At 39.8% G+C, this 27,012-nt stretch overlaps 4 protein-coding genes across 5 annotated transcripts; 1 reads left to right on the top strand and 3 right to left on the bottom strand.

Moving 5' to 3' along the window:
- Positions 1–104: 104 nt before the first annotated feature.
- Positions 105–8,831, top strand: vdac2 (voltage-dependent anion channel 2). Its single transcript, XM_058383483.1, has 9 exons — positions 105–264; positions 1,750–1,819; positions 1,925–1,974; positions 2,295–2,447; positions 2,535–2,587; positions 6,595–6,822; positions 7,056–7,206; positions 7,581–7,638; positions 7,897–8,831. The coding sequence occupies exons 2-9, from the start codon at positions 1,753–1,755 to the stop codon at positions 7,986–7,988; spliced, it is 852 nt and encodes a 283-aa protein (XP_058239466.1). The 5' UTR covers positions 105–264; positions 1,750–1,752; the 3' UTR covers positions 7,989–8,831.
- A 1,464-nt stretch (positions 8,832–10,295) lies between these two features.
- On the bottom strand, positions 10,296–14,212 carry LOC131348468 (neurofilament medium polypeptide). The gene is made up of 3 exons (XM_058383454.1): positions 13,130–14,212; positions 12,763–12,887; positions 10,296–12,673 (listed from the first exon to the last, which is right to left on the bottom strand). The coding sequence occupies exons 1-3, from the start codon at positions 14,087–14,089 to the stop codon at positions 10,657–10,659; spliced, it is 3,102 nt and encodes a 1,033-aa protein (XP_058239437.1). The 5' UTR covers positions 14,090–14,212; the 3' UTR covers positions 10,296–10,656.
- A 3,391-nt stretch (positions 14,213–17,603) lies between these two features.
- On the bottom strand, positions 17,604–20,250 carry ifit8 (interferon-induced protein with tetratricopeptide repeats 8). The gene is made up of 2 exons (XM_058383468.1): positions 19,884–20,250; positions 17,604–18,922 (listed from the first exon to the last, which is right to left on the bottom strand). Exon 2 carries the CDS (start codon positions 18,916–18,918, stop codon positions 17,620–17,622), a length of 1,299 nt encoding a protein of 432 aa, XP_058239451.1. The 5' UTR covers positions 18,919–18,922; positions 19,884–20,250; the 3' UTR covers positions 17,604–17,619.
- A 360-nt stretch (positions 20,251–20,610) lies between these two features.
- comtd1 (catechol-O-methyltransferase domain containing 1) lies at positions 20,611–24,013 on the bottom strand. Of its 2 annotated transcripts, none has more exons than XM_058383505.1 (7): positions 23,854–24,013; positions 22,536–22,600; positions 21,976–22,081; positions 21,766–21,884; positions 21,247–21,301; positions 21,026–21,159; positions 20,611–20,903 (listed from the first exon to the last, which is right to left on the bottom strand). In XM_058383505.1, exons 1-7 carry the CDS (start codon positions 23,900–23,902, stop codon positions 20,751–20,753), a joined length of 681 nt encoding a protein of 226 aa, XP_058239488.1. In that variant the 5' UTR covers positions 23,903–24,013; the 3' UTR covers positions 20,611–20,750. The 2 variants fall into 2 exon arrangements, with proteins under 2 accessions (XP_058239488.1, XP_058239479.1); XM_058383496.1 differs by having other exon boundaries at positions 22,488–22,600; positions 23,854–24,012.
- Positions 24,014–27,012: the final 2,999 nt, after the last annotated feature.

Genomic DNA, 27,012 nt, shown 5'->3' with positions numbered 1-27,012 from the left:
TTGTTCACTTTATGTAGTGCACTATTATGGAGCCGTTTGGAATTCAGCTATATGCGCGTCCGCATGGCTTGTATTGCGCATGCGTGACAACGGTAAGCATGCGCAATTCCATTAGGGCAGGGGAGGTATATCGGGTAGCGCCAGAGATCTGTGCTGTCTCCTTCAGTTCGCCCTCCAATCCTTTCGGTTCACCACGGCTGTGTAGCGCTGGGGTTAAGTTGATTAAACTTATTTAAGTTAAACTACACATCCATCTATTAGCAGGTAAGTTGCATGAGCATAGTAAGAGCCCACACACGCCATGTGTTTCCGTGAATATGTTTTGGAACTTGTATAACCCTGTTTTACACTCTGTTAGCATACTCGTGCTAGTTAGCTGGTTAGCTTAGCTAGCTCTGTGTAAATGACAGCTCGTGCTCTGTCACTGTTTCGGAAATATATCTTCAGAGCCAAATTGTTAAAATGTCCAGTGAAATGAACACTCGTTAGTCAGTCAGAATCCTTGTATAATGTGATCAAAGCTCTATGATGGCTTCTCGGCGTGATGGGAGCAGCTCATGGCTGTAGTCTGGTCAATGACAGGCGTGTTGCTTGCTAACGTGACTAAAACTGACTGAATCCACCCACCTGAAGGTGGAGTAGCGTTGCGGTCAAGAATCCCGACATGCAAATAGACAGGAAACTTGTGCATGGGAATGTTGTTTTATTTAGCTAACAGTGCTGGTGAGGATCTGAAGTGAAAGTCCGCCATGCCTGAGATACGGTTATGCGGCTTTCTGACTAGCCAGATAATAATAGCTGTTAGCAAGCAAGCTAGCGGCATTAGCGCTGCTGAATGCTGACACGGTGATCGCGAAACGTAATCGGATAAGCGCTTCAGTTTTAAAACACAAAAAGCGTGATTTTCGTGTAAATGTCTGTAAGACGTGTGTGAGAATGTTGGCAAAATGAGATGAGTGTTTGATCAGCCAGTGAAAGCGCATGATCCGGAGGTGGGGATTTACCGGTGTAGAGCTGCATCATGTCAGCGCGTGCAGCCAATCCCTGGCCAAGATGGCCTCCACTTTTAACCTTGTCAGTATCTCCTCACGATTCTTGCTTTATATTATTATTTAACTTCATTTTCACTGTATTTGTGATGTAAGTACAAAGTAATCTGGTCAATTGGTCGTTTAATAAGTGGAGAATTGAACTCTAAGGAGCTCCCTGTTCTGTCAAAGACGTTTCCCTAAATCGATTGGACAAAACATCAATCAAATACCACATGTTGGCTCTCAGTGGGGTTTTTAATGCTACAGAAGAAGCAAAGGGTTTCAGCTGAAAGCCTGGACATTTCTCTGACGTTCACTATGAGGAGCAAGGGCAGGATGGATCAGGCAGCCCTTGAGCCAAAAATATATACCTGATCACATAAGAGTTATTGTCAGCTCTGAATGCTGCTTCATGTATAGAAAGGACTGATAGATAGACAGACTTCTCTGTCTGATTGTCTTCTTTCTCATGAAGGACTAATAAAAAGGTGTGGCCTACTGGTATGTCTTATCTCTCCCATGGGTGTGCAGCAAGCTAATATGCTACCTTTGAGAGGAAATATGGCAAACCAGAGATAATCTTTTTGGGCATTTATTCAAAACTTTCCACTTGTGCCAAGTAGTAGTTGGTATGTTTTAGTTGTATGTGGGTTGGATTTAATTTTTTAAATATATGTATGCTTGACCATGGCTTCATTTTACTCTTTCTTCTTCACAGACAATGGCAGTCCCCCCAGCATACGCTGATCTTGGAAAATCTGCCAAGGACATCTTCAACAAGGGATATGGTAATGGGACTGGCTAATTGAAAAAGCTAAATCAATTGTCATTTGTGTGTGTGTGTGTGTGTGTGTGTTTGGTTCCTTACTGCAATTTGCTTCATTTGCTGAAAGGCTTTGGTCTGGTGAAACTCGATGTCAAGACAAAATCATCCAGTGGAGTGGTAAGTGCATGCTGGTTCAATTTTTTTTGTTTTAATGGTCATGTTAAAATTTTATCTTGCAGATTAAGTACTTGGAAACAATGTGTAGAGTATTTGTGATTTGATATGTAGACTCCACAATAGATGTGTTAAAATTATCTTTTCCAAATTATCTCGTTTGTTTAAGTATAGTCATTGCTTTATTGTAGGAGTCATGTATTGTATTTAATACCTAAAGCAATTCTATTGAACTGTTGAGTTCTTCAATTCTAAAAATTCTTCAGTTGATGTAGAATTTGATCCTGTGATGTAAAATGTTGCGCGTTGTCTTTCTTCTGCAGGAGTTCAAGACTTCTGGTTCCTCCAACACTGACACCAACAAAGTGGTGGGCAGTCTGGAAACTAAATACAAGAGGCCTGAGTATGGCTTGACCTTTACAGAGAAGTGGAACACTGACAACACTCTAGGAACGGAGATCACCATTGAAGACCAGGTCTGACTGCAGAGACAGAATCATGGAAGATTTGTCATTGATGTATGTGGTTCATTGCACTTAATGTCTACCTGTCTGTCTTTTCAGATCGCAAAAGGGCTGAAGCTGACTTTTGATACAACCTTCTCACCAAACACGGGGTAAATATTTTAGTCTGTCGAGGCTTTGACTATGATTTATGAGAATATATTTTGCTGAAGGAGACTCCGAGCTCCATGTATGTCTCAGTAGCAACATGAGACATGTTAAAGACACGTGTGTGTGTCTTATATAGAAACCTCCGGTGACTGCTGAAGAGCACAAGGTTAGTTGAAACCTGATACCATATTGAGCAAGGCCTACGTTGTCTTGTTTTGGTAGAAACATGGTGGACACCTAGATCACAGACTGCGACTAATGTCACTATATGAACAATAAACCATGTCCATGCTTATCATGGTTTGACTGGTCTGTGTGGCCCTCACTACTGACAATCTGTATGGCAGGAACACAGGGGTGTCCCCTTTTAAATAGACTTTAACAAAATACCTCTATGTACATATAGATATGTATATATTTACGTCCAGGTGAATAGAGAAGGAGTTCAGTTCAAATCCAATTCAGTTAAGGACTCATAAGCTCTTTTGACGTCCCACATTTGGTCTCTGAACATAACTAAAGCCATGACTAAGTGTCATTACACCAATTGGTTAATGTGCAGTTGTAGTCTGAGGAAAAATGGGTTCTTGAATTTTATTTTGCTGCCACCGTCAGGTGAATAAAAGAAATACAATGTTGGCTGCTTGGCCTCCCATCATACATTAATTGAGAAAAGCTGCAGGCCGGTTAACATCTGTCTGTGAGCTGCATTTGGCCCTGGGGTTGATTTCAGACAGTACTACTCTAAACTATAGCAGTACATCAAGACCTGTGACTTATACTGTGACAAAAGTACATACTTTTTTCACCAGTGAACCAGTGGATACTGTACTGCGCCGAGCAAAGGTACAATAGCTGATTTCTTTTGGGTCTTACTTTTAGCAATAACCTGGAAAATGATTTAAACAAACAGAAGGTTAGTAAGTTCAGAGGGTTTGGGAAAGAGGAAACTAAAGGCAGGCTTGGGAACTGAAAGTGTGCTTTACTTTTCTCGTTCACATTTACATTTTAAACACACACATACAGTATCTCGCAAAAGTGAGTACACCCCTCACATTTTTGTAAATATTTTATTATAGCTTTTCATGTGACAACACTGAAGAAATGACACTCTGCTACAATGTAAAGTAGTGAGTGTACAGCCTGTATAACAGTGTCAATTTGCTGTCCCCTCAAAATAACTCAACACACAGAAATAAATGTCTAAACCATTGGCAACAAAAGTGAGTACACCCCTAAGTGGAAATGTCCAAATTGGGCCAAATTAGCTGTTTACCCTCCCCAGTGTCATGTGACTTGTTAGCGTTACAAGGTCTCAGGTGTGAATGGGGAGCAGGTGTGTTAAATTTGGTGTTATTGCTCTCACACTCTCTCATACTGGTCACTGGAAGTTCAACATGGCACCTCATGGTAAAGAACTCTCTGAGGATCTGAAAAAGAGAATTGTTGCTCTACATAAAGATGGCCTAGGCTATAAGAAGATTGCCAAGACCCTGAAACTGAGCTGCAGCATGGTGGGCAAGACCATACAGCGGTTTTACAGGACAGGTTCCACTCAGAACAGGCCTCGCCATGGTCCACCAAAGAAGTTGAGTGCACGCGCTCAGCGTCATATCCGGAGGTTGTCTTTGGGAAATAGACGTATGAGTGCTGCCAGCATTGCTGCAGAAGTTGAAGGGGTGGGGGGTCAGCCTGTCAGTGCTCAGACCATACGCCGCACACTGCATGAAGTTGGTCTGCATGCTGTCGTCCCAGAAGGAAGCCTCTACTAAAGATGATGCACAAGAAAGCCCGCATACAGTTTGCTGAAGACAAGCAGACTAAGGACATTACTGGAACCATGTCCTGTGGTCCGATGAGACCAAGATAAACGTATTTGGTTCAGATGGTGTCAAGCGTGTGTGGCGGCAACCAGATGAGGAGTACAAAGACAAGTGTGTCTTGCCTACAGTCAAGCATGGTGGTGGCAGTGTCATGGTCTGGGTCTGCATGAGTGCTGCCAGCACCGGGGAGCTACAGTTCATTAAGGGAACCATGAATGCTAACATGTACTGTGACATACTGAAGCAGAGCATGATCCCCTCCCTTCGGAGACTGGGCCACAGGGCAGTATTCCAACATAACGACCCCAAACACACCTCCAAGATGACCACTGCCTTGCTAAAGAAGCTGAGGGTAAAGGTGATGGACTGACCAAGCATGTCTCCAGACCTAAACCCTAAGGTGGGGGAGCACAAGGTCTCTAACATCCACCAGCTCTGTGATGTCATCATGGAGGAGTGGAAGAGGACTCCAGTGGCAACCTGTGAAGCTCTGGTGAACTCCATGCCCAAGAGGGTTAAGGCAGTGCTGGAAAATAATGGTGGCCACACAAAATAATGACACTTTGGGCCCAATTTGGACATTTCCACTTAGGGGTGTACTCATTTTTGTTGCCAATGGTTTAGACATTAATGACTGTATGTTGAGTTATTTTGAGGGGACAGCAAATTGGCACTGTTATACAGGCTGTACACTCAATACTTTACATTGTAGCAGAGTGTCATTTCTTCAGTGTTGTCACATGAAAAGATATAATAAAATATTTACAAAAATGTGAGGGATGTACTCACTTTTATGAGATACTGTATATACCCACATTTGTACACATGGCTCTGTGTGCTCAACTCAATCGCTCTCTCTCCGGCTTTTGTCTCTACCCTTTTTATCCTTGCAACAGAGAATGGGTACTAATGCAGTTCAGTACAGGTGTGCAATCCTTACTATTCAGAAACCGGCACTCGACCATGCCCATGCTTCCAGAAGTGTGCTAGCAAAAGTTTAACATTGCTTAGAAAACATTAGAAAAACTGATCCTCAGTCTGAAATGCTTGTTTGTTTTTGATCTCTGGTCATTTGTATTATAGACACTATACTTGCCACAAGATACAGGAGTTATAGCTTCATGAACATGGGCAGGAATCTTTCAAAAGCTGGACACACAACTGATGGAGATGTAATTTTTGGAGACTAAAGGACTAATCCTACCTAATGCACCTTTAATTAGACTTTGGAGGGGTTGGGGTGGGGTATTTGCACAAGCCTGTGACTGAGGATACATTTTTGTTCATAAAATGAAACAAGGTAGTGTTTATCAGCAATTCTGGGTCACAAAAATTAACATCTTATAAGCTATTTGATTCAAGTTGCTTATTGTGGCACATAAATGTGTTATTAGTGTCTGCCATTAAATGTAAATAAAATATATTCATAATCCAATTAGAGGAAATTGTGTAAATGAGCCTGTTTTTTTGGTATGAGTTGTGTTTTTAAGACATTTAATGGGCACCATATTCAGTCATTTTCTTCCAATCATAAGCACAAGTTTGGGGGATTGATTGATTAAATTAGTATTGTATAGTTTCTTGTTCTGCTATTCAGATATTTTTGTGTATATATAAATGCCTGTGTGCTTCTTAAGATCAGATGATACTGATTACTGATTACATTTTATTGACATTACCTTCAGTAATAATTACTAATACATTTGTGACACATTACATGGTCTAACAATGTGGAAGTAATATTTAATAAGAAAAACAAATGCAGCGTTTTCCCCTGTGGTGTGATTATTTTTAACATTGGCCTGCAAAACTAGCAGTATTTATGCTGACCACAAGCAAGTAGAACACTTGATTTATAGTGCAGGTTGAGAGAGCCATTATTCTTTCCCTCAGCTTCACCACATATTTGTGTTTAAAACCTTATTTTTAGTTATTGCTGAGGTTTTTACACTACAGTGGGGTTAGTGAGTTTATTACAATCTGTTTTTGCTGTGCCATATTCTGATACTACACATATTGGCGCCATGGCCCAGAGCTGTCATGATTCAGTCCCCAATGCATTTTGAGCGTTCGCATTGTGTCAGTTTTGTTTTTACATGCGTTAGTGATGATGATGATTAATAATTAGTGAGGTTTCATCCGGTTCATGTTACAAAATGTTGATCTAACATTGACCTTGTTAATAGGAAGAAGAGTGGAAAAGTCAAGACAGCCTACAAACGCGAATATGTCAACCTGGGCTGCGATGTTGACTTCGACTTTGCTGGTCCCACTATCCATGCTGCTGCTGTGGTTGGGTATGAAGGATGGCTTGCTGGCTACCAGATGTCCTTCGACACAGCCAAGTCCAAGATGACCCAGAACAACTTTGCTGTAGGCTACAAGACCGGCGACTTCCAGCTGCACACCAATGTGTAAGTACAGATGTGTAAAGCTTTACTGTCTTTGATTTTGTAGGGGATTTTAATAAGCATCCAACGTTTATGTAGTACCTTTTCTTTGGGAATAATCGTTGGAGTAAACATTTTGAGACAGAAACTTGAGCGTGGCCTCGGATATCATTGTGTATGAGAATATTCTAGTAGATATCAAAGTGTACACATTGACCTGCGAATACTTTGTTAAATCTGTTGTTCTACCCCTGCAGCAATGATGGCTCAGAGTTTGGTGGCTCCATCTATCAGAAAGTGAGTGATAAGATGGAGACAGCGGTGAACCTGGCCTGGACTGCAGGCAGTAACAGCACACGTTTTGGCATCGCTGCAAAGTACCAGCTGGACAAGGATGCCTCCATTAGTGTGAGTGCATGATCTCTTTTCTTCGTGGATATTCTCAAATATCCCAGGCAATTAATTTTATTATATAACATAACACTGCCATGTGTTTTATGTAGTGCAACACTTTCGTGATACAAGTGTGGAGTTTAGTGACTCTAAACAAGAGTCTCTTTCCCAATGATTACTCTAGTATTTCAACACTTTAACCAAAACAGAAACATGTCTGTAATTAATGGCTTTTTTGTTTATTTCAATTCTCTTAACAACTATAATGCAATTAAATTAAATAGAAAACATCAGATTTGCATAGTGCTTTCTGTAGCAATGTAATTTCAAGTGTAAGTGCTTTAAACATTATGAATGAAGTTGTTTACATTTCTGCACCTTCCTTGCAGGCCAAAGTGAACAATACCAGCCTTGTTGGTGTTGGATACACACAGACTCTGAGACCAGGTATGTGTTATTTTTTTATATTAGCTAAATATTTGGGACTACTGAAAAGTTATTGCTTGTGTATTTATTATATTATTAAGAAATGTCCACTCAAACACACTTACAGTATAACAGAGTATTCAAGAGACGTTTCCTGTTCATCTTTTACCCACTGACTTTACAGACATCGACTTGACATATTCTGCGTAAAATAATTAGTATTTTGGTTAAAGCAAACCTAGGGCCTCCTTGTAATGGTGCTGTACTGGTTTTGTGCAGGTGTGAAGCTGACCCTGTCTGCCCTGGTTGATGGAAAGAGCATCAATGCCGGTGGCCATAAGCTGGGCTTGGGGCTGGAGCTGGAGGCCTAAAGTCCTGCAATCACTCACATCAGGGACAAGGGAATATCAAAGGAATCTGGCCTTAAATCTTAACCAGCAGGGGAATTCTGGATGGGAAGGGATGTGTTCAAAGACTCCAACAAATACAGCCATTTTTAGTAGCCATTGCAGTGGTGTTCATTCTTTTTTCCCCCTGTGGTGTCTGTTTTTTTTTGGTTATTAGGAGTACTCTTAAAACACAGTCACTTTTGGTTATGCTGCAAATTTGATTTCTTATCTGAATCTCACACTCCTTTGGCAGTTTAATGCTCTCCAGTCGCAGCAGTGGGTGTCTAAGCCTGCATGTTGCATTTCCTCTTCTGTAAGACATATGGTATATGGGGGAATGTGATGATATTTCACCTGTTTCTGTTACCTGATATTCCTTAGTCATCTGAAATTAATGTGTGCAACAGTTAACTACATTATAACTAAACTATATTTAAATAATGTTTCCAGCTTTTTCCTTCTATACATACAAGAAGAAACTCCATAATACAATCTCCCTCTGTCAGCCATCAGGATTTGAAATGCAGTTGTACTTGAAACCTGCCCTTAAACTAAGCAGTTTTTGGGTGGCCTAAATGGATGAATGAAAGCAGTTGAATCTGTTTGGGAGAGCATGGCTGGCGCTTCTTTTCTTTTTTTTTCCCCCATTTCTGCAAAGATGACTAGGTGAAGCTTAAGATAATGCCAAAATGGATGTGTTTTGATTTCAGTACCTAAAGCTTTCTGTGTCGCCATTAAGAACCTGAATTGCTGAGGTCGTGCTTTCACAAAATCTTTGAGGTCCTCATGTATGTGTAAACTTTTCAATAAAGTCTTTGAACCCCATTTGATTGCTTGAGGTGTTTTTTTTAAATGTAAAAAAGGTTGGTGTTTTTTCTTTAATTACAGAAACAGCTGTTTAGTAATCATTACTATTACCACAACCTACGCTTTGTATAGAGTTCTAGGAGTTCTTTCAATTGTCAAACCTTTATAAGTACTCTGCATATGATTTTCTTGGAGATAACAACGTTTCAAGGCTGCATTAACCATTCGAGCAACCTTTAAAGATCATGGTGCTGTGATACTTAATTTAAAATTTGCTCTAAATAATTGGTCTAGTCAACATTTAGTTTTTAACTTTTTCCTGTGGGCCAGTGTATGTTTTATATAGAGGGGGATTCTGCAGGTGCTTGCTAGTTGGGTCTGGTTATAGTGAACATGAACCACATCATGTCTCTCAACTAGTTCTCTAAAATGATTAAATTGTTATTCCAGTGCCTCGAAAAATACTTTCCTCTGATTTGTCAGAAGGAGTTGGTAAAAGTTCTGTAAAAGCTTTTGCAGTAGTTTCTGCAGATTTCAGATACATTTTTGCCATTTAGCAGACACCCTTATACAGAGCAACTTACATTTTATACAACTGAGCAAATGAGGGTTAAGGATCTTGCTCAGGGGCCCAGCAGTGGCAGCTTGGTGGACCTGGGATTTGAACTTATAACCTTCTGAGCAGTAATCCAACACCTTAACCACTAAACTCCCACATTCCTTATTTCTAGAATAAAAGTGAATTCACAGAGACTTGTATGACGGATGCTAAATGTCAATGGATTTTTTTTAAAGCATTCTTTTTATGCTGAAGCTTTTTCTTTGAGGATTCTTTTATGGAAAGTGTCCCCATTGTCAGCTCTGACAGTGCTTTGAGATCAGTTAGTGCATTTGGCTGTTAACTGAAAGGTTGGTGGTTTGAGCCCATCCAGGGATGGCATGACTTTTAGAGCTGTGGTGGCTTAAGTTTTTAAGGGTTTGAGTTGTTGATCAGAAGATTGCACCCCCCCCAGCACCACCAAGCTGCCGCTGTTGGGCAATTGAGCAAAGCCCTCAACCATCTCTGCTGCATGGGTATGGTATCACAGCTGCCCCTGCGCTCTGACCCCAACTTCCTCAGCTCGGATATATGAAGGAAAGAATTTCACAGTGCTGTAATGTATGTGTGACGATAAGAAAGGCTTCTTCTTCTTCATCATGTTATCTTCATCAAGCTGTATTTTATATCTTATATTATATACTCCCAGAAAAAAAAGAGAGGCATGTGAGGCAACTATAATATTGTTTCACAATATTACATGTAACTATACATGGATAAAATGTGTCTTATTCTTTAAAAAATGTTTGTTTTGGCAAATTGCTGTGTGAAATGAGGACCAAAACACTATATTTATCATTATATACACCCCCCCATGCACCTGGCTTTGAAACTCAAATGCTTAGCATTTAATTTCATGAAAATTATGGCACACCAAACACAAATCAATATGCTGAAATAATATTTATTCTGACAATATATAACATTCTGTTAAATATACACCTTCATCTACCAAGCTATTGTGGTATAGCAAAATATGTTCATTTAAACATATACATTCTATTTTAATGTATATTTTTAGCAGCCTAGATTTAACCTAAATATCAGCATACATGCATACATCAGCTCTTACTTTGCATGTAGGTTAACACTGCGGTTTATTAGTTTCATGCAGTTATTTAGCTGTTCATGCAGTTTTAAAGCATTTATGTATCATTTGCATGATTGATCTAAGCTGCAATTTATTTTTACACTTTGCATTACTAATATATTAATACTGCCTGTGAAGGTGTCTGAAAAATTCATTCATATATTTACTCCATTTTCAGTTACTGCTGGCATGTCTTTCTCTTTCTTCAGATCTGCTTTCTCGCTGTTGTCCTGCTCTTTTTCAGTTGAAACTATCTCTGGAGGCTCAAGTTTTTTGGAATCTTTTACATCTGTAGGATCCTGCACAAGATCTTTTGTTTTTGTCATGTCCGTCTTGGTACTGTCCTGCTTTGCCTCACTTTTCTTGTCTGATTTCTCAGTTTTTGTGTCCTTGATTTCAGGCACGTCTTTCTCTGTCTGGTCTTTACTTTGTTCTTTTTCTGTTGAGATCTTAGGAACACTTTCTTCAGGCTGCACATCATTAGAGGTTTTACTCTCTATCTCTTGCCCCTTAGGTTTGATTATATCCATCTCTTTGATATCCGTAGAAGTCTCCAGAACTTGTTTCTCTGGTATTTGTTCATTTTTTATTTCCTTATCAGTAGATTTTGTCTCTTTGTCTTTCTGAATGTCCTCTTTCTGTCTTTCAGAGGATTTTGTTGTTGCTTTTTCCTCTGTTTTAAGACTTTGCTCTGTTTTTATGTCTCCTGTATCTTCTTTAGCGGAAGGTGCATTTTTCTCAGGCTGCTTCTCAGATTTTGTCTCCATCCCTTCAACTTTTGGCTGCTCTTTGATTTGCATTTGATCAACCTTTTTCTCTGTTTTCTGTGATTCATTGCTTTCCTCTGTTTTTGCACTGTCCGTCACATCCTTTGCTTGAATTTCCATTTTTTCAGACGTTTCAACTTCTGTGTCTTTAGTAGCAGTTTTGGAGATATCCTCCTGTGTTTTTTGTACCTCTGTAGACTGGACACTGTCTCCCTTTTCTGGTTTCACAGTTTCTTTTTCAGCCTCTGGTTTGCTGTCCAGTTTTTTCTCCTCCTCAGATTTGATTTCTTTAACTTCACTTTTTTGCAGTGCTTCTGTCTTTGCTTTCTCTGCCAGCTCTTTCTGCACCTCCACTGCATTATCCTGTGCACTTGCTGCTTTTGTGGTATCGAGTACATCAGCGTGTGCTGTTTCTACACTCTGCTTTGAATCTGCTTCGCTTTTAGGACGTGTCTCTTGTCCTGCCTCAGCTTTTTGAGATACTGCCTGTGGGTCAGCAGTGGATGAATCCACCTCCACAGATTTCCCTTCACTAGTTTCTCTGTCTTGTTCAGTTGTTTTTACAGTAGAGGAACCTTCAGTATCAGCTACATGTTGTGTCTTTTCATTTGCCTTTTCATTCTCAGATTTTGGAGAAATCTCTTCTGTGGCACTTTTTTCTGGCTTGGTAATAGCTTCCTGTGTAGAGGTTTGCTCTATTGGCTTTGGATCCTTAATACTGGCTTGGTCTACTTCTTTTGCTATGTCTTGTTTCTCTTTTTCAGTGTTGAGAGCTACCTTTTCCACATCCTCATCAGCACTTACATCTGCCTGTGTTTTTTCTGTTTTTGTGTCTAAAGCGGTTTCCTTGGGTTTGGAGACTGTGTCAACATCTTTGTTGTAATTGTTATCTGTATCTTTCTCTACAGTTTGTTCTGACGCAGTTAAATTGTTTTGTGCTAGTTCAGTGTCCATGTCACCTTCCTTGAGATCTGTAGGAACATCTGTAGACTTTTTTAGAGATTGCTCTTCAGTTTCTGTTGGTTTTTCTTTGCCGTCCAGTTGTTCTGTATCAGGGCTGGCTGTATTTTCTTCTACATCTGGTTCTTGGGTATTCTTTTCCTCTAACTGTGCTTCACTTTCTGCAGCTACACCTTCATTCTCTTTTTCACTACACACTTTATCACTCTCCTTTTGTTCTTCAGCATCATCAGACCCTGTGTCTGATATCTCGATGTCTTCCCTGGTTGTCTCTGTAATAATCTCCTCGACAAACTTGTACTGCGGCTCTACTTTCCGAGTCACTCCCCCCACCCTCGGGACACTAGGCAGAGTATAGATGGGTGACTGCCTGTAAACATAAGGCACTGGAATCTGTGCATCAGAAAGAGTGGAGTATCTTGACTCCTCACCCTCCAGCAATTTTCTGTAGGTGGGACATAAATACAACATGATTTGATGCAGCTGTTTCAATAACGTAGACAAATTGTGCTTTAAAACCATGTTGATATTCACCTGTATGAATAGATTTCAGCATCCAAGGCCATTTTCACATTAAGTAGATCGTGATATTCTTGCACATGGCTACTCATGTCATATTTGGTGTTCTTCAGCTCCTGCTCCAGCTCTCTAATGGTGTCCTGTAAACAGACATCACAAGATTTTTTTCCCCCCTTAGTGTTCATTTAACTTTTTAAATTTAGATCAGGAGTAATCATATCCTGCTTCTGAAGTGCATCAATTATGCAGTGATTAACTAACACCTGCTTATTTAATACACACCATGTAACATACCAGAAATAAGACTGCACCTAATCTAAATTTTTAACAGATTTCTTTTGTACAGTTTACAGTGATATTCCAGATGTGAGAGAAAACTGACCTGGTAGTGATGGATCTCAGCTTTGTGACGTTGCTCGAGGTCATACAGCTGCCTCTCCAGAGCTTCTCTCATCCCTCTGACTGAATCGAGCTCGACGGTCTTGGTCTGGAGCTGTCTTTTATATTGGCTGATTTCAGCTTTAGTGGCAATCAGAGCCTCTCTGTCGGTCTCGGCAGCTTTGGTGAGTTTGGCCAGCTGACTGCTGAAGCGCTGTTCTGAGTATGTGTCTGGACAGACAGCGCGACTTTCCAGCTGTGTCCTGATGTCTCTGAGCGCCGCGGTGAGCTCACCTTTCCCGAAGCCGCTCACTTCTGCAGAAACCCGGGTCTCCTTCATTTGCGTCAAAATATCGCTCACTTCAGCCTCGTGGTTTCTCTTCAGGAACTCGATCTCGTCTACAAGAGCGTTCGCCTTTCTGTCCATCTCTTGCTTGGCTAAATACGCGTTGTCGATGTATTTCTTTAGCGCAGAAATGCTCTCCTCGGCTTCAGCTCTGCTGCGCGCCTCCTCTTCGCATTTCTCCATCAGCGCGTTACACTCATCCTCCACACGCTTCTGCTCCAGCTCCATCTGATGCTTTTGCATTGCTATTTCACTCACCTGCCTCCTCAGGTCCTGCAACTCCGGCTCGTACTGCTTGGCCAGAGATGTAGACGACTTTGCTTTGAGTCGGATGTCCTCTATTTCCCTTTCCAGCGCTCTGTTTTGGCTTTCTAGACGATGTACCTTCTCGATAAAGCCTGCGAATCGGTCGTTCAGGCCACGAAGTAATTCTTTCTCGTTCGTCATCCTCAGAGGCATTTCAGGAGAAAGGTGACGCGAGCTGTGGCCTGCTTTCGGAGCTGATCCCCCGCTGGCTCTGCTGAGCGCAGGTGTCCTTGCGATGCGCTGTGACGATGGAGATGGCTGATAGCGCTGCTCTTCCCGTCTCCAGCCTGGTCCATTTAGCAGACGCTCCATGTTGAGAGTCGTACGTATCTTCGCTTTGCAGAGCTGGTAGGGGTTTTATATTCTGCGTGATGTGTTAAGTTTGCAGAATTGAGGTGTCAGCAACGCACAGAATGAGCAGCTCAGCAACGGCAGCAGCGCCGGGCACGCGCACTCAGTCTGACGTCACCCCCCCCTACACCTTTATTAAAAAAAGGCCAAAGACATCAAAGTCTCAACTTAACACTAATTTTATTTTTTAATCTTGCAACAAAGTGGCCATGCTCTGAGAAAATATGATCTAACTACAAAATATGATCTGACTACAAACCCCTCAAAAACATGTCTATACAATGTGTGTTAACCCATCGCCTTGGAGCATTTGATATGTTCCCTACTGCTGATGCTTGCTTTAACTTCAGTCAGCAAATCAACTTTCCCCTGTTTGGTCAAGTTTGCTGATAATAAGCAGAGCCTCTGTTGCTTCCAATAATGTAGAATAAAAAAGTGATGTATAATATGATATTCCACTGCATCACAGTGACAATTAATTAATGTAATATTAATTTGTGTTGGTCAGAACTGGTAAAAATTGCCAGGAGAGAGAAAGAGAAAGAGAGACACAGAGAGAGAGAGAGAGAGAGAGAGAGAGAGAGAGAGAGAGAGAGAGTAAATGAGATTCCAGTATAATCAATAAGAGGAAAATGGGTTCAGGAATTATGGAGTGTTGTGTATTTTCTTGCTGAATGGGTAAGACATTTAAACTCTTCTCTAATTGCGTAGTAAATGACACTCATTTGAGTTATCCTTGTTGTAAAGTTTGTATCATTAGCCAGCTGTGAAGTTGCCATCAATCATATGTGTCTTTTAGTGACTTTAGTCCATCAGAGGTGTGATAGTATTGCTTTTTATGCTGTTTTTTTAACATCCATTGAACTTAAAGATGCATGTAGCTTGTTGAAAACCTATAAATTCATCCAGCAGCTCAGTGCTGAGCAATGAGATTACACCAGAGCAACCCCTGTGCCTTCAGTCAGAACTTATATATTAGCTAGCTAGCTAAAAGTAAATTACTTGTTTGTTTTGTGGGGCTATGAGCTATTTATGATACTGCTTTATGAGCACAGTTACCCTGCAACAGCTTATTGATAAAGGAGCAGTGCTCATGGACAGGACAAAAGTAATCCTCTAAGATCAAAAACAAGCTCTTGTTTGCTCTTTTTATTCTCATACCAATTCTATAACACCAGATGTTCAGTTATGGGATCAGTTATACTTGGATGCAAACCACATACTGAACAGTGTGTCAGTACACCACATCTTTGGCGTCCTGTTTAGTCATACTATTGCATAATATACAGTTTGGAACACTGCCTTGAATTATCTATGAATGTATATTGACCTGGTGCTTCATAACTGCGCAAAACATCCCACGTTAAAAACGTTCTTAGGCATGTGGCTTTCAATACCTTTTTTTTTTCTTCTTACATTTATAAGCTTTATATTTAAGCATATACTTCACTGCATTCCCAGTTTAAAGGCACATACTAAAGATACCAAAGACACACCCTTGACGGTTCCACCCTAGTGGTATGCAATGAAACAGTTCAGTGCTTTTTAATCAGAGACTTTGTATTGTATTGTAATCAGAGACAAGCATTATACTGTATATAAACATTGTACTGTAATATAATCATTGTACTGTGAATAAAAAACAATGCATTGTTGAAATGTATATACTCCCTCCTGGTCATTCTTAGGTCAAGGTAGAATCCATGAGTTATAGGATCCATTAAGTCATTTTATATTTTTATTTATAATAATTGTACTGACATTCTGGCAACTGTCAATAAAAATATAAGCTCAGAGGAGAAATTTTCAGTGGCACTCTAGACTCTAGACTGAAAAAAAAAAAAGCCCACAGCTGATGGATGGCTCCAACATTCATCGAATCAGGATAAGGACATGTTTCCACTTGCCTGTCAGTTATATTGCTTGTCAGTTCAGACAGCCTCTGATCTTACCCTAGCATTCAGCTTCTCTAGCCTAGGCAGCATGTGTTTATTGTGTTTTGGGGGTGTGGCAGAAGGGAGACTGTATGTATTAAAATTATGAGTTTCAAAAGAGCTAGCTTCAGCATTAATCACTTACTATACCTTTTATACTATTCACACACCATGTGATACAAAGATTCATCTTGGGGTCCTAGCAATGACTAATTTTAATATCTTTAGCTGGGTATTACAAGACTGTCCCATCAATAATGAAGAGAGAGAGAAAAGACTATTTAAAAGCTAAGTTACTGTAGCTCTGGCATCCTTCTTAAATTTTTCCTACTCATGAAAGGCTTATATGAAAGGTTAGTAAAAAAACATTTCTTGAAACCTGGGAACCTCTGTTTTAGGCTATAACGTACATATTTTATTCACCAAAATCTCTCTCTCTCGCTTTCTCTCTCTCTCTCGCCCTCTCTCTCTCTCTCACACACACACATACACACACCATGTAACAGCAAGTTAACTGGAGCAGATACATAATCATGTGTGGTTTATCCATGTCGAATAGTTAACATACTGTTACCCAGCACTCTTCCTTTCAACATTGCTAAAGGATTAGATTAGGTTAATGTTCAGAAATAAACCTAAATACTGTTAGTACATGTATGTTTAAAAGAAATAAATACGAAATAAATGAATTTTAAAAGGTATGCAGATGCTTCCATAACCCTCTGTGCTCTGTGGCATGTATAAAAATACTCAGAATACAAGCTGACCTCAACTTCTGGTCAAGAGGGCAAGAAGAAAAGATCTAACCGCCTGTGAAATGGGGATTATTTGTGCATGGATGACATGAGCTTCAATTATAAAATGGCTCTTCTGCTGCTGCATCGTTTAGGAGCAGTAAATAAAGTTTAGATTTGTGGTCTCTGCTTGTGCAATATGTAAGAGAAGACCAATATGCTGTATGTACATATTTTGGAAAAAACAACAACATATGTTTAGTACCACCAGAACAGCTTCAACACACCTTGGCACAGATTCTACAAATGGAGCTGTATTGGAGAGATGAACACCATTCTTCCAAAAGAAAATGCAGGTTTTTTGGTGTTTTAATGACAGTGGTGGAGTGCATCAGTCTAAAATCTTCCATACAGTAGGTGTTCAGATGGGTTGATATGCACCTGAGGATCATGCTCATCAGTCTGTTCAGTGAGTCTTGGGGATTTTGGTGCTGGAAGTGAACACTCCATTCAGGATAGAAATGTGTCATCAGAGGGTAAAAGCATTCAATCAGAATAACTTTGTACTGATTTTCAATTAGACACTTCTCTCTGAAGGGACAAAACAAAACATTACAGCAGAATCCCTCCACAGCATAACAGAGCCCTGTTTTTTAATTTGCCATCCATCTCTTGATAATAGATAATAAGAAAATGTTAAACAGTGATCTTGTAGGAATATACAGTCACAATACATACATACTGTATATATCAGTCATGATTATTGAAAATTCAATGTGATTTAATAAAAAAAAGTTACACCTTGTCTTTTGGAGAAGAAAATCTAGTTCTCATTACGCTCAGGATTTTCTCTTAAAGAATTCATGAACTCTCGAATCTGGTACACGTCGTTTCTAGTATTGTGAAGGACTTTGTAGAGTCTGTTTTTGCAGATCTTCCATTCAGTGGATACTTTTTGCATTGCCATGCCCTCTTTGTAATGCTTAACTGCTGTTGCCTCTGAGCCCAGACGATACATATTGAAGTCTCCATAGATGCGATGCCAAGCCTGGAGATCTGCCGGCTGCAGGTTCGGGCGTGCAAACAACTCTTGGAACTTTTGTTTTGCTTTAGCGTAGTTACCAACTTCAGCATACCTGAGCGCTAACTCAATCTGTGGGTAGACAAAATGTGGATTTAGGCGAGCTCCCTCTTCTAAATGGTGTATACAATAGCTTAGCAGCATCGGGTTGTGCATGTCTCCAATCTGCATGGCTTTCCAGCGGTAATTATTGGCGATTTCATGATGCAACCGTGAAGAGTCAGGCGCTTTCTCCAGCATTTTCTTCAGCACCCCAATTGCCATGTCATAGCACTGCTCCTTCTTCATGAATTTAGCAACACTCAGGACAACACTTAGGTCATATGGAGCCATGTGTAGTGCGTGCTTCATGTGCTCCCATGCCTCTGCGTTCCTCTTATTCTTGTAGCACTTGAGGCCCATGAAGACATGGATCATGACATTGTCTGGATCAAGTTTTAAGGCTCTCTTTAGCTGTCTCACGGCTGGTGACTCTTCAAAAGGTATGCGCCTGTCCTCCCTAATCTCCAAGCCCTCCAGGTGAAACAGAGCGAAGGCATAGCCAGTGTTCCACTCCTTGTCTTCTGGTTCTTTCTGTAGAGCCTCCTGAAAGATCTCTTTTGCCTTGATATAATGATTTTTGGAAAAACTGATAAAAGACCATGCTTTTTCACTCAGGACTTCACGAAGCAGCTCTTCTGCTGGAGCAGGAAATGCTCTAGAGATTTGTGACAATTTCTCCAAATATACTTCGACCATGCTATCATCAGCCATGTAATGGTGTAACCAGGCTAAATTTCCATATGTGACTATATTGGAGGAACGATCATTTTGCACTTCCTTTGCTTTTTCTAAACACTCCTGCGCCTTGTCATTGAAGCCCTGCAAGTGATAAATGTAAGCACAAAAATTTAACTTCCTCTGTCTGAAATTCCCTCCATGATCAGTTTGGTTTGAAAGACTCTCAGTGAATTTGATCTCCAGGTAATTAAGATCAGCATCCTCTTTCTGTAAATCCCAAGTGAAGTGGCACTCCAGTTTCTTTAGTTCCTCCTCAAACATGTTTCTGTAAAGTGAATAAAGAGAGAATGCTGCAGTGTGTGCTAAAGTGTTAGAAGAACTGAATATATGACATTATTTCATTATTTTACCTGCATAAAACTGGTTTAGTTTTTTTCCCCCAGAACTATCATTGCTACACTAAATTGCCAAAAGTTTTGGGACACCCCTCTAAATCACTGAATTCAGGTGTTGTTTTTCAGGGGTTGTGCTTGACCCCTTAGTTCCAGTGAAAGGAACTCTTAATGCTTCAGCACATCATTTTAGACAATTTAATGCTCCCAACTTTGTGGGAACAGTTTGGGGATGACCCCTTCCTGTTCCAACATGACTGTACATCAGTGCACAAAGCAAGGTCCATAAAGACATGGATGAGTGAGTTTGGTGTGGAGGAACTTCACTAAGTCCTGACTTCAACCTGATAGAACACCTTTGGGATGAAATAGAGCGGAGACTGAGAGCCAGACCTTCTCGCACCTTAGTGCCTGACCACACAAATGTGCTTCTAGAGGAATGGTCAAAAATTCCCATAAACACACTCCTAAACCACGTGGAAAGCCTTCCCAGAAGATTTGAAGCTGTTATAGCTCCAAAGGGTGGGCCAACTCCATATTACATTCTTGTGCATTTAAAGGCAGACGTCCCAGTTTTCACCTGGCTCAGAGTCTCCGCTCTAATTCATCCCAAAGGTGTTCTATCAGGTTGAGGTGTGCAGGCCAGTCCAGGGTCATCCCCAAAATTTTGTCCAAAATGTCTTGGTATGCTGAAGCATTAAGAGTTCCTTTCACTGGAACTAAGGGGCCAAGCCCAACCCCTGAATCACAACACCTGAATTCTGAGGGGTGTCCCAAAACTTTTGGCAATAGAGTGTATATTAGGACACAAGACAAAACAATAACAACTGGACAATGTTGTTCATTTGTAGGGAACGAATAGATTAAATGGGTGTAAAACATAAAAACACTTACTGTCTGATGCTCGGCTCTGCAGGATGTTTGAAGGTTTCTCCTATAATATCTGAAATCTGCTCGCGAACAGTTATAAGCACAGAGCCGGGGATCTCTCTTCTGTTTCACTTTCTATTCCTGCAAATCTTGTTAAACGAAACCGAGCGCATGGCGCTGTGAGCAAACTAGCCGTTTAAGGAGAAATATTAAGCCTAAATCCTGGACACAGTATTGACGGAAAATTAAAAACAGACTTTTAAGTGGACGTGAAATATTGTTTTCAACCTAAATATCTACTCAGTTATATTGTTAATAGTTTGCTTGCTTGGTTTTTTTTTATATTACGGTAATTAAAAATACATTTTGTTGAATGACACAGGACAAGTTCAGTTAACGGGATGTTGGCGACATCTAGTGGCCACGAAGTGGTATTAAAATATCTAACAAAAACATTTCCCCATTTAATTCGAATGTAATACAAATCATTAAAGAAACACACGACCAGTTTTACTTAAAACAAGTAAATAGGACAACAGAGAAACAATAAAGTTTCGAGGATAATCATACAATGATACTGTAGTGGGCGGCAAAATTCACTCAGTGTTTAAAGAATTCAAATTCAAATTTAAATTTAAATTTAAATTTAAATTTAAATTTAAATTTAAATTTAAATTTAAATTTAAATTTAAATTTAAATTTAAATTTAGATTCGAAATCTATGCTTGAGAAATTGGAAATAAACAGGCTCTGAATTTGTTCTGTTTATTCAGCATTTCATGAGACAGGAAGTGAAAGAGATCACTGAGTTGCTGAAGGATGACAATATAATGAATTTTCAATAACAATTATATAGTGCTATCATGAGGCACTTTTTTTTTTTGGAAAGGATTATAGTTTAATAGCCAGTGTTAGGCCGTCACCAACAGTGAGCATGCTCAGATCCACACGCTGGTCTTTGTGGAGTTTCCTATTCAGCTGGTCAATGGTCTGGGAGGTGACATCATCCTTGTCAGGGTTTATGACTTTCCCTCCCCAAAGGACCTGACGAGTGCAGGGATGCCGGATCAGAACATGTGCCGACTCAGTGAGGACATGGTTATCCTCATTGAATATGTTGTTATATTGAAATTTTTCATACACTTATTGACCTATGTCATACTTACATTATCGATAGCTATTATGCCACCTTTACGAATAAGCTGGAGGGATTTCTCATAGTAATTATCATAATTTATCTTATCCGCATCAATGAACACAAAGTCATACGTTTCACCTTCACCAGCCGCAAGGAGTTCATCTGTAAAGATACCAAATCATTGATGTAGGTGTTGTAGGTGTATACAACAACAGATAAATGAATAAAGCTAAAATATATCAACAATACCCAAGGTTTTGAGTGCAGTTTGAAGACGGATGTCAATTTTCTTTTCTACTCCAGCCTAAAAAAAAAGAGAGAGAAGAGCACTAGTCATTTCTACTTGAATTATGGCATGGTTGTGTGGTGCAGTAGCTGCTCTTCTGCCCTTGGGATACAAAAACACAGATAAAGCAAAGTACTGTGATGCTTGACTTTGCAAGCTGTGTCGACACTGACACCGAAGCTGACAGACAACTACATCAGTCAGCATTCTCTCATCTCTGATAGACATTTCTGCATCTCTTCAATTTCCAGCTAATTAGGCTACATTCTGTACATCCACCAGGGAATTGGAGGAAATCGTTCTTTTAAATGTAGCTAGCCACCTTGCAGTTCTCTTAAATAGAGCAAGAAGTCCATGAATATATGCAAAAAAAAGCCATGTTCTCTTTCAAACCTGACTAGTCTTTCTTTGACATTTGTTACAGATCCTGTAACAAAAAAAAAAAAAAAATTGGTAAATTTATGTAGCTTGTATTCACCAACCTCTTTAAAGAAAGGCTTAGCTATTTGCACATAATCGTCATTGATTTCACAGGCCACAACAAGGCCATCTTCGGGAATAGCCAAAGCCATACTCAAGGCGTTGTATCCTGTATACATGCCTGAAACAAGAAAAAAGAAGCACTTTTTCAGGGACATGCATCTGTTCTTCACTGAAATGTACAGACAGCTTAACAAAACTTGCATTCATACCAACTTCAATGGTTTTGTTGCCCTTGATCAGTTTTATTAGATTAGCCATGAACTGAGCTTGTTCTGGAGCCACCATCATACGGCTCCAGGAATCTTCCATTGTTCTCTACAAAATAGAGATTAAATTAAAATAAAATAAAGGCTTGAGCAAGCATTATAGATAAAGATGCATTAGACGTGATTTTTATTCATTTTTTGTTAGTCATCCATGCTTATATACTAGATTTTACTGACCTCTAGTGTCTGTAATATCAAACAGGAATGAAGAATTGCATGTGTTGCAATTCTTGCAAATGAAGCATGCATGTATTCAATTCAACTCAATTAAATTTTATTTGTACAGCGCCTTTAACAATGGACATTGTCTCCAAGCAGCTTTACAGAACATAAGAAACAAAAAACATAGTGAAAAAAGTCCTAGATGTTAGACAAAATCATCCCTAGTGAGTGATTTTTATCTTGGTGATTTTGTTGGATTTGTGATTGAAGTATATGCTTGTGATTGCATGTACCAGTTGCAGTTTGGTCAACACTGGATGCGCCCTTAAAGAGTTATTCACCACATAATTGAGCAGAGGACTGTCTCCTTGGTGACTCTTGCCAATAAGACTTACTGTTCCTGCTCCTTAAGACACAATAATATTACATTAATAACAGCTGGAGAAATCACTGCTACTCACCTTTTTCTGAGAGTCAAAATAAGAAAATTAACAGTCAAGATATAATTTGTCAGCGAGTTGAATGGAATAATCTTGGCAAAAATTGTTATCTGCTTTGAGCACATTTTCACACAGGAAACACTTTCTTTTGCAGACCTCTAATTTCTGAGAATGAACCAGAGAAAAATGTGGTACAATCTCAGCACTGATAAATTATTTACTATTATTAATTTGATGATTAACTTGAAAAACCAAGTTTAACAAAAGTCACCAGCAAAGAACTGGTCAATTATTTTTTTATGAAAAAAAAAAGTAAACAAAATTTCACTAAAAATAATTACAATTTCTGCAGCATTGTGGCTTAGTGGTTAGCACTGTTGCCCTTACAGCAAGAAGTTCCTGGGTTTGAATCCTGGGTTCAAACAGACAGGAGCCTTTCTGTGTGGAGTTTGCATGTTCTCCCCATGCCTGTGTGGGTTTACTCTGGGTTTACTCAGTCCAAAAACATGTACATTAGGTTGATTGGAAATTTTAAATTGCCCATAGGATTGAGTGTGTGTGGCTGTCTGTCTATATGTGACCCTGTGATGGATTGGTGACCTGTCCAGGGTGTACCCCTGCCTTTCCCGCTGGGATAGGAATAAAGCGGGTATAGATAATTATAATTTATTGTATATAATAAGTTTACTCACAACCCTTTGACATATACAGATGGATTGTTTTTTACTGACATTGTAGGGGATAAAAACCTTTTTTAATTATTAATATTAACCTTTTTAAATATTTAACATACTATATAATGTATAGTAAACCTGTAATAGATTCATACTGGATAAGGTATAGAAAAATGAATCTAAAATTTGAATCTAATTTTAAAGCTAGTTCAATATTAAGTTGTGTAAAATGCACAGTAGGTCTACAGTTACCAACAAAAAGATGGAAAAATAATTAGAAAGTAATATAAAGTTGTATGTGGTACTGAAATTGTTGTTGTTTTTGCTTATTGTTAGGCTTTACAATTAACAGTTGCCAGGTTTACCATATTTAAGCTATTATATTATGTACTACTGATCTCTCAGAAGAGTTGGTCACTAGAATGACATAGCAGTTAAAATATAAACAGGATTTATTCTGGCGTTCAACTTGTAGAATAAACCTCTGCGACTTTTCAGCTAAATGTCTTCTTAGATGTGTTATAATGATCATGTAACCGTCTTACCTGCCAATGCCAGAAAAAGAAGAACAAAGGAAATAATCTTGAAAATCATTTTCAGGATTTTTTCAGTGTTTTCAGCAGGTGACTAGTCAGTACAAGCATTATTTAAACACACACACACACACATACACACACACACATGAGGGAAGGGCCATTGTATGTTTGTTCTACTCAGGGTAAACAGGGACTTTTGATTTCTGCAATGTTTACTTTGGATGCATATCTTTGGTAATAAAAAAAAGTCCATATAATAGTGATATTAATGCCAGTTTGCAGGGACATACACTTGTGTACTCTAAAAAAATGCTTCCTTAACATGATATTTAGTCATTTAGGGCATTCCAGTACAGTGTTATTTATATACAGTATGTGCTACATTTAGGTCCTTCCAGCACTGAGACTGTGACTGAGTGGATAAATGTCAGTTGTGTTGACAGCAGTACTATAGGTGGAGCTGAAATCAGTGCAAACATTACACTTGCTTACACCACAACTGTTGAATGTTATTTTCTCCCTAATTTAGTCATGGCCACCCATCAGGCTGCTCTTCCCATCACACAACAACCGCCAACCAGGGAGAGAGAAGACTATCACACGCTTCCTTCGTGACACGTGAAGCCAGGTGACTGCATCCTGTTGAAGTGCTCCATCTGGGGCAGAGTTACACACTAGTAATTGCTGATAGAAAGTGCTACTCTGCATGCATGATCTCACAGACTTGAACATTATCCTCCTGAAAAAGGCTACAACTATTAGGGAACATCATTTCATGAAGGGTGTACTTGGTGTCCAGCAGTGTTTAAGTAGGTGGTACGTGTCAAGGTAATGTCCACATGACTGCCAGGACACAAGGTTTCCAAGCAGAACATTCCCAGAGCATCACACTGTCTCTGCCGGCTTGCCTTCTTCCCATAGTGCATCTTGCTGCCGTCTCATCCCCAGGTAAGTGACAGTCACTCACCCGGCTGTCCACATTATGTACACCTTCTTCCATTTCTCTATGATCCATGATGCTCACATGCCCTTTATAGGAACTTACGGCAGTGTAAAAGGCTCAACATGGGCACTCTGATCAGTCTGTGGTTATGCAGCTTCATGAACAGCAAGCTGTTATACACTGTGTGTTCAGACTCTTTTCTCCTATCTCTTATTCTATAGATTTTCAGCAGATTGCACTACAGTAGTTCTTCAGTGGTACTGGACCAGACAGGCTATCCTTCGCTCCCCAGTAATATAAGTGAGCATTGGGTGCCCATGACCCTGTCGTCAGTTCACCAGTTGTCCTTCCATGGACCACTTGTTGTAGGTACTAACCAATGCATACCTAGAACACTCTACAAGACCTGCAGTTTTGGAGATGCTCTGACTCAGTCATCTAACTGTCACAATTTGGTCCTTGTTAAATTCTTTCACTTGCCCATTTTTCCTGCTTTAAACACATCAACTTTGAGAACTGACTGTTCACTTGCTGCCTAATATATCCCACCTATTGACAGATGCTATTGTAACAAGATAATCAATGTTATTTACTTCACCTTCCAGTGGATTTTATGTTATGGCTACACACCCACACACACACACACACACACATATGTATATATAAAATCAAAGAAAGAATGTCGAATGGGATGCTTTGTGGATTACCAAACAAACCTAAGAAATATGTAAATCTGCAGAATAAATAATATATAATATCAGCAGACGAATTACAAAGACTCTGGACTGCTTTTCTGTTGTAGAAGAGATGTGTATAGATCATCATCCATGTCAGGATCTAATGCCATCACACTACCAAAAAAATAAACTACACACTGTGTAATTTATGGTTGTTCTGTGCCACAGAAAATGCATCGCTGTCAGAGTAGATTTCTTCTGGCAGGACAAATGTAGTCTGCAGACCCGAGTTTGGAGCTCAGACTATTGAAGTGTGCTTGGAATCTTTATAAGTTGTGATGCATTCTATTTACATTGTTTTTGGAAATAGGGTGGCTTTTCTTTTGTACAGTTTCATTGTCCTGGCCTTATGCCCTTTCTCTAATGTACAGCTGCACTGCACTTGTCTGCATAAATTTACAGTCGAGTGGCAGGTGCACTTAGGCATCTTTTTCTATTAACCTTGTGTGAAAATAAACACAGATTTCAATGTCTGTGGAGTCACACGAAGCAATGACACTCCTCAAAATATCAAATAAGGTGCTTGGGGGCATACGTCCAGTGACTAGTCAGTGCAAGCGTTATTTACACACACTTACACACACACACACACACATACACACACACACACATGAGGGAAGGGCCATTGTATGTTGGTTCTACTCAGGGTAAACAGGGACTTTTGATTTCTGCAATGTTTACTTTGGATGCATATCTTTGGTAATAAAAAAAGTCCATATAATAGTGATATTAATGCCAGTTTGCAGGGACATACACTTGTGTACTCTAACAAAATGCTTCCTTAACATGATATTTAGTCATTTAGGGCATTCCAGTACAGTGTTATTTATATACAGTATGTGCTACATTTAGGTCCTTCCAGCACTGAGACTGTGACTGAGTGGGTAAATGTCAGTTGTGTTGACAGCAGTACTATAGGTGGAGCTGAAATCAGTGCAAACATTACACTTGCTTACACCACAACTGTTGAATGTTATTTTCTCCTTAATTTAGTCATGGCCACCCATCAGGCTGCTCTTCCCATCACACAACAACCGCCAACCAGGGAGAGAGAAGACTATCACACGCTTCCTTCGTGACACGTGAAGCCAGGTGACTGCATCCTGTTGAAGTGCTCCATCTGGGGCAGAGTTACACACTAGTAATTGCTGATAGAAAGTGCTACTCTGCATGCATGATCTCACAGACTTGAACATTATCCTCCTGAAAAAGGCTACAACTATTAGGGAACATCATTTCATGAAGGGTGTACTTGGTGTCCAGCAGTGTTTAAGTAGGTGGTACGTGTCAAGGTAATGTCCACATGACTGCCAGGACACAAGGTTTCCAAGCAGAACATTCCCAGAGCATCACACTGTCTCTGCCGGCTTGCCTTCTTCCCATAGTGCATCTTGCTGCCGTCTCATCCCCAGGTAAGTGACAGTCACTCACCCGGCTGTCCACATTATGTACACCTTCTTCCATTTCTCTATGATCCATGATGCTCAC

Source organism: Hemibagrus wyckioides, linkage group LG03 (genome assembly GCF_019097595.1).
Source record: "Hemibagrus wyckioides isolate EC202008001 linkage group LG03, SWU_Hwy_1.0, whole genome shotgun sequence".
Classification (NCBI taxonomy): Eukaryota; Metazoa; Chordata; class Actinopteri; order Siluriformes; family Bagridae; genus Hemibagrus; species Hemibagrus wyckioides.
This window is presented reverse-complemented; position numbering and strand designations above follow the sequence as displayed.

What these genes read in the sequence shown, in the direction of transcription:
- vdac2 (XM_058383483.1), top strand. Translation starts at nt 1,753, where the DNA reads ATGGCAGTCCCCCCAGCATACGCTGATCTTGGAAAATCTGCCAAGGAC. An exon ending in CAAAATCATCCAGTGGAGTG is followed by an intron (nt 1,975 to 2,294) that starts GTAAGTGCATGC and finishes TTTCTTCTGCAG; the next exon opens with GAGTTCAAGACTTCTGGTTC. An exon ending in TTCCAGCTGCACACCAATGT is followed by an intron (nt 6,823 to 7,055) that starts GTAAGTACAGAT and finishes CTACCCCTGCAG; the next exon opens with CAATGATGGCTCAGAGTTTG.
- LOC131348468 (XM_058383454.1), bottom strand. Translation starts at nt 14,089, where the DNA reads ATGGAGCGTCTGCTAAATGGACCAGGCTGGAGACGGGAAGAGCAGCGC. An exon ending in CTGAGATCCATCACTACCAG is followed by an intron (nt 12,888 to 13,129) that starts GTCAGTTTTCTC and finishes GTCTGTTTACAG; the next exon opens with GACACCATTAGAGAGCTGGA. An exon ending in GCTGAAATCTATTCATACAG is followed by an intron (nt 12,674 to 12,762) that starts GTGAATATCAAC and finishes TCCCACCTACAG; the next exon opens with AAAATTGCTGGAGGGTGAGG.
- ifit8 (XM_058383468.1), bottom strand. Translation starts at nt 18,918, where the DNA reads ATGTTTGAGGAGGAACTAAAGAAACTGGAGTGCCACTTCACTTGGGAT.
- comtd1 (XM_058383496.1), bottom strand. Translation starts at nt 23,902, where the DNA reads ATGATTTTCAAGATTATTTCCTTTGTTCTTCTTTTTCTGGCATTGGCA. An exon ending in CAACAAAACCATTGAAGTTG is followed by an intron (nt 21,885 to 21,975) that starts GTATGAATGCAA and finishes TTCTTGTTTCAG; the next exon opens with GCATGTATACAGGATACAAC. An exon ending in AACTGCACTCAAAACCTTGG is followed by an intron (nt 21,160 to 21,246) that starts GTATTGTTGATA and finishes GTATCTTTACAG; the next exon opens with ATGAACTCCTTGCGGCTGGT.